The 7,122-nt window shown below is 33.5% G+C and overlaps 1 protein-coding gene across 1 annotated transcript; it reads left to right on the top strand.

Moving 5' to 3' along the window:
- Window positions 1–1,493: 1,493 nt before the first annotated feature.
- LOC106374580 (probable methyltransferase PMT27) lies at window positions 1,494–6,735 on the top strand. Its single transcript, XM_013814577.3, has 7 exons — window positions 1,494–3,104; window positions 3,220–3,369; window positions 4,717–5,098; window positions 5,174–5,348; window positions 5,460–5,732; window positions 5,829–6,023; window positions 6,098–6,735. Exons 1-7 carry the CDS (start codon window positions 1,785–1,787, stop codon window positions 6,303–6,305), a joined length of 2,703 nt encoding a protein of 900 aa, XP_013670031.2. The 5' UTR covers window positions 1,494–1,784; the 3' UTR covers window positions 6,306–6,735.
- Window positions 6,736–7,122: the final 387 nt, after the last annotated feature.

Raw genomic sequence — 7,122 nt, 5'->3', positions numbered from 1 at the left:
TCTCAACTATGTTTATTTAATATAAAAACCCATAAACTAAAAATTTACCGGTAGTAGTGGTAATTATGATCGGCATTGTAAACAGAAGGTTTAATTCACTAAATACTTAGTTTCGGGGTTTTAATTTTTTTCTTGAAGAGTTTTAACGTTAAAAATCATTATATTAACATTGACTAACATTGCTATTTCATAAGTTACCTAACTTACCTTCATCAATTAATAATAAAATTTGAATTAGTTTATGAAAGTATAATGTTATTTATATTGTAATTATGTATAATAAAAACTATAAAAATATGTTATTATAATTTTATTCAGGGCATTTAAAAATGGACCAGCACTGAATATAGCTTGACCATAAGAACTAAACAGAAACAAGAAATTGCAAGTAGATAGAATCAAAACTGAAATACAACCATATATATAACCTATGTGTTTGTTACTATAATTCTAAAACTAAAACCAAACTTCAAAAGTAAGCATCGGCCACTAAAAAATTATCAACTTAAATTCTCACAAGTTGTATTTAGTTAACGATGTTTCAAAAGTGTTTTTCAAAAAGAAATTAGTTAAATATCTTATATATTAAAACAGAAGTTACAACCTCGATTCATGTGCCATTTTAAAAAAATGGACTCAATGGACCTATTCTTAGAAAGTCATGTTACATTTAATCTCTAATCTTATCATTTAAATTTTGGGCGTACCAAAAATTTTATTGGGCTATCAATAATTGGATTTAGAGAATAAATGATCCATTAGATTTATAGATAGTATAAATGAAATAGATATAATTTAATGTTGTAATACTATGCCTCCATATGTTAAATATTTAAATATTTGTCGATGTTAACTTTTAAAATTATAAAGATTTTTTTTTTAAAATAACAAAAATCATATTATCTAACAATGATTAATCTTTACTACCTTAAACCAATGAAAACAAATTTTAAACTATATAGTTTTTTAAAAAAATTAAACAAAAACTAAATGTTTAACTATTTACTCGATAATATAAATCTATGAAGCGAAAAGTTTAATTTTTTAAAAACTTTCTAAATTTGTGAAATGTTACAATATTTTTGAATATGACAATAAAACAATATTTTACTAATATTTATATATATAGTTACGATTTTAATAATGAAATAATAATCCGAAAATATATATATAGAAGAAGATACAAATACATGTGAAAGTTTAAAAACAATCTATTCAATAAAAAATATACCGTAAACTTATTATGTTTTAAAAATTGATAGACGCATATTATAATATATTCCAATTTAGAATTGAATACAAAATATTTATATAAAAAAAAATATAAAAATAAAAAAAAAAATATATAAAAAAATATAAAAATAAATGAAAACAAAAATCCGCACGATTGCGCGGATCGAGATCTAGTTAATATTATTTTCACATTGTAAAAGGTCCGCTTTAAGAAACTCTCAATAATTGATGCCTAAATAATATGCGAAAAAAAATAAGAACAAAAAAAACTTATCATGTTTAATTTCCTTCACTAGACGTTAGTCGTTACCACCATTTAGCATCGCGTTACATGGGGTATAATTTGTATAGACAAAACATGAGACACAAAGAAAGACCATAAACTAAAATTAGACAGCAAGACAATACTGAATGTCCTATGCATGTCCGACTCTGTTGGATCTTTGATTCAGTCTTCTCTCTTCACAACCTCTCTTTTCTTCTATTTTTACTTCCTTCAACTCCCATTTTACTCCTTCATTTGTTTTCTCTTCTCTCCACAAACATAAAAAATGGCGTTTGGAAAGGGACGTGGAAACAAACGCTCTTCTTCGACGTCTTATGCGTCGACCATTACAATGGTCGTCTTTGTGGCTCTATGTGTCATCGGTGTCTGGATGCTTTCTTCCAACTCCATTATTCCACCACAGATATCACAAGCCAACACAAGAACGGTTATATCAGAGACGGAAAGGGCTGATGTGTCTGCCTCTTCAAACGGTAACGATGAACCCGAACCAACAAGACAAGAGTCTGATGAGCATCCAACGTATGAGGACAATCCGGGAAAGCTTCCAGACGACGCCATAAAGTCTGAATACGAACAGCAAAAGTCAGCTAAAGAGAAGAATGAAAAGACGAGCTCAAAGGCAAGAGACGAGGTACAAAGAGAGACTCAAAGCCAAGAGATACAACAGGACAATAATAAGATTCCTGAAGAGAAAGAAAAAGACAACAAGATGATGCAAGAGAGTGATGAGGGTCAGGTAAAACAAGTGGTCAAGGAGTTTGAGAAGGAACAGAAAGAACAACGCGACGAGGACTCTGGTGCTCAATCAGGTAACAACAAAGGAACACAAGAGCAAGAGCAAGAGCAAGGACAAGGAAAAGAGTTTCCGGACGTGGAACAAGGAAAGAAAGATCAGGATTCCAACGCAGAGGTGACATACACAGATAAGACCAAAGAAGAACAACCTATGGAGACGGAGCAGGGTGGTACATCAGAGAACTCAAAGAATGAAGAAAACGGACAGCAACAACAACAACAAGACGATCAAAACTCAGGTAAGGAGGAAAATATGGAGAACAATACAACTAGTGAAGAAAACGAAAAGGAGCAGAAGAGCACAAAGGATGAGAACGGACAACAAGACGAACATAACACAACAGAAGACGAAAGCGGAAGCAAAGAAGAACAAAGCACAACAAAGGAAGACAATGTGGAGCAACAACAAGAAGAGCAAAAAGAAGAGAAAAGACAAGAGAGTTCAGAAGCAAGCGGGTTCGGTTCTGGAATACCAAAAGAATCAGCAGAATCACAAAAATCATGGAAGAGTCAAGCAACAGAATCTAAGGACGAGAAACAAAGACAGACGACAGAATCAAATACCATAGAGAGTATAATGGTTGGAAAGGCATGGGAGTTGTGCAATGCAACTGCTGGTTATGATTATATACCATGCCTAGACAACGAAGCAGCTATAAAGAAACTAACAAGTAGAAGACATTTTGAGCACCGAGAGAGGCATTGCCCAGAAGACCCACCAACTTGTCTTGTCTCCCTCCCAGATGGGTATAAGGAGTCCATCAAGTGGCCAGAAAGCAGAGATAAGGTAAAAGATTTGATCCAAATAATATTTTTTTTAAGTTACAAAAAAAAAAAAAAAAGAAAATTTTTTTCTTGAGGTGAAATGATGGATAAAAGTTGACTTGCATGTGATCTAGTAGATATGGTACCACAATGTCCCACACACAAAGCTAGCAGAGGTGAAAGGTCATCAGAACTGGGTGAAGGTTACTGGTGAGTTCTTAACGTTTCCTGGAGGTGGAACACAGTTCATCCACGGAGCTCTCCACTATATCGATTTCCTTCAGCAGGTGAACGCACTCAATACTGCACCAAATATAAATATATAAAGTTGAGAAATACTTTAGGATACATTAAAATATCTGTTTGTTCAAAAATAGCACACAAAAATGAAAGCCAAAATATCATAACTTGAAATTTAAAAAAGAAAATATCTATCTATATAAAGAAATGTTCGTCTCTCTCCCGTGAAGCCACGTCATCAAGTCGTGCGTTATGGGAGTGATACGTGTCCCATTTTATATTTGGAACCAAAATAAATGAATGCAGTCAGGGGTAATCGAACCCAGCACCTCTAGCACTAGTAATTTCTCTTAGAACCACTAGGCTGAAGTCACTTTTTATAAATATGTGGCCGCGAAAATACTTATTATCGTGTCGGCTGGAAGCCCATGCTTCTTCTGCTTGTGGCCAGGGCCGACACTGAACTGACGTCAAGATGAAGATCGTGAAGTTAAAAACTTTACTCCAAACAGTTTTGCAATGTTTTCAACCTTTATAACTTGATGCATATAATATATATCAAAATACATTTGTTGTACACGTTTTTATTAGTTTTGCTTTTAAAAGAAGATATTTACAGTTATAGTTTTGTGCCAGTGAAGTAATTGTTGAAAAACCTCTATACATATGTCATTTTAAAATAACACCCAACTTCTATATATAGTCAATACATATGTCCATGTTATATTATAGACTAAATATTTTCTCTTTTAAAAATATAGAAAACAGTTTTTTTAGTTTACAAGCAAATGTTGTAGAGCAAGTATGCATTATACAAAATAATATATATCTAAAATCCATACGCAAAAACATAAAAGTTGTTATAGGCCTCTTTCTGACACATGCACACTCCACTATGAATAAGAATTAAAAAGAAAAAACAGTATTGTCATCAAACTTTATCACAAATCCACATTTGTACATCTATAATTATGAGTTGGACAATTAGTTAATTTGATACAATATCAAAGCAAGAATAATCGAAAAACAACTATACCACCGCATACTAATAAGTAACACATAACAGATAACCAAATTTTTGAATCTTAAAACAAATTTCAACTCGAACATTTAGTGAATATCAAATTAACTAATATTCCGCCCGTAGGGCGGGCCGACCCTAGTTTATTTTATATTTGAGTTTTAGTTTATCGATTATGGTTTAATAGTATTTAGGACTAAAGTTAAGTAAGAGTTCATGATTTGGAGTAATTTGGTTACATTTCAATTAATAAAGTTTGAGGGTTTTTCTTTTCTAATGCTATTTTTTTTGTCACAACTTTTTTGGTGCTATCTATGTGATTTGTCCTATAAAGTTTTTGTAAATCTATTGCCTCTTTTTCTCCTATTGGCAGGCTTTGAAAAATATTGCTTGGGGTAAACGTACTAGAGTTGTATTAGATGTTGGATGTGGAGTGGCGAGCTTTGGTGGTTTCTTATTTGAAAGAGATGTTATAGCCATGTCGCTTGCACCAAAAGATGAACATGAGGCTCAGGTTCAGTTTGCTCTTGAAAGGAAGATTCCAGCCATCTCTGCGGTGATGGGCTCTAAGAGATTACCCTTTCCGAGTAGAGTGTTTGACCTTATCCACTGCGCACGTTGCAGAGTCCCTTGGCACAATGAAGGTGGTATGCTTCTTCTAGAACTGAATCGGATGCTTCGCCCTGGAGGTTATTTTGTCTGGTCAGCAACACCAGTATACCAGAAGCTCGAAGAAGATGTTCAAATCTGGAAAGGTATGGTTTGAACTAAAAAGTGTTCTCGTTTCTTTGTTTGTTTCAATGATGCTGACATGTTTTTGAGTTATGTAGAGATGTCTGCGCTGACAAAATCCATGTGTTGGGAACTTGTGACAATCAACAAGGATAAACTCAATGGTATTGGTGCTGCCATCTACCAGAAACCTACCACGAATGAATGTTATGAGAAACGAAAGCGAAACAGGCCTCCCATGTGCAAAAATAATGATGATGCAAATGCAGCCTGGTATGACTATTTCCATATATGAATAAATAGCGTAAATTTAAAAGTAAATAATGAAAAACCTATAAATCTTCAATAGAGCAAAGAAAATTAAAGCTCAAATGATAATTTCAGGTACGTACCGCTACAAGCATGCATGCATAAAGCTCCCACCAATGTGGTCGAGAGAGGGAGCAAGTGGCCTGTGAACTGGCCACGTAGGCTTCAAACACCTCCTTACTGGCTAAACAGCTCTCAAATGGGGATCTATGGGAAACCAGCTCCTCGAGACTTCACTACAGATTATGAACATTGGAAGCACGTTGTTAGCAAAGTATACATGAACGAGATAGGGATCAGCTGGTCTAATGTGAGGAATGTAATGGACATGCGAGCTGTCTACGGAGGGTAAGCATCAACGAGAAAAACTAAAAGAGATGAAAGAGATAGGACTCAATCACTAAAACTGAAGCTTTTTAAAAAAACATTTCAAACGTACGACAGGTTTGCAGCAGCTCTAAAGGACTTGCAAGTGTGGGTCATGAACGTAGTAAACATTAACTCACCAGATACATTACCGATAATCTACGAGAGAGGCTTGTTCGGAATATATCATGACTGGTGTGAATCTTTTAGCACATACCCTCGGAGTTATGATCTCTTGCATGCAGATCATCTCTTCTCCAAGTTGAGACCAAGGTACTACAAGCTTAAGCCTTTTCCACACCTTTTGGCTATTTCCATCAGCAATCCTGACAAATTCTATTTTGAAGGTGCAATCTTGTTCCAGTAATGGCAGAAGTGGATAGAATAGTAAGACCAGGAGGTAAACTAATAGTCCGTGATGAAGCCAATGTGATAAGAGAGATAGAGAACATGTTGAAGTCATTGCACTGGGATGTTCATCTAACCTTCTCTAAGCACCAAGAAGGAATATTAAGTGCACAAAAAGGATTCTGGAGACCAGATACTTCTCCCTGAAATATTAAGAAGATAATATTTATGAAATCTGCAACTGGAGCAGCATTATATAATATACATTTATTTATAAGGCCAAAAATCATTTCATGTTTCTAGAATTTGATTAAAAATTTGTTAACTATAAGCAATAGTTGTTTATATTCTTGAACTATAGACTAATTAGAACATATTTTCAGTTCATACTTGCTATGTATTTGACATGGTTATACTTTTCTTATGTAACTCCTATGACTATGAGTCACGTGAGTTTTTCAAGATTAGCCCATCTTTTCAATTCAAACCCAAAACCAATCTCTTTCTTTTTGTCATTACTATTCATCAATGAATTTTCTATACTATCCCTATATTTTTTGGATTATTTTCTAAATTGTCATTATTATTTAATTTTTTTTATTAATTTCGAAATTCACAAAAACCAAATACACCCACACCATTTCTTCTTATTTACAATAATGTCATTATCATCAATTTTTCCAACCATCATGAACCACCATTTTTGATCTCTTAAAGCTCTAGAATTCAATTTTTAACCATTTTTTTCTCATTCTAAACCAACAAATCATCATTTCCTCTCATGTCCTCTACATTTCCATCTAAAAAACACATAACTTTCATTTTCATAAGCACAAACTTCATATTTTCGAGTTTCTTCATTAGTGAATTGTCAAAGGCGGTTCTTTTTGTTCATATTTGGAGTTTGGATGGTTGAGAAGGTTGGAAACGAGCTTTACACCAGAAAACATAACTATTTACATGGTTTTCGTCATTATATACTTAGAACTTATTGCAAAAATTTGTGACTAGTTTTACTCTTGAA

This window comes from Brassica napus, chromosome C1 (genome assembly GCF_020379485.1).
Source record: "Brassica napus cultivar Da-Ae chromosome C1, Da-Ae, whole genome shotgun sequence".
NCBI classification, from domain to species: domain Eukaryota; kingdom Viridiplantae; phylum Streptophyta; class Magnoliopsida; order Brassicales; family Brassicaceae; genus Brassica; species Brassica napus.
Note: the sequence above shows the minus strand (reverse complement) of the source record. Positions and strands in the feature narration are given on the sequence as shown.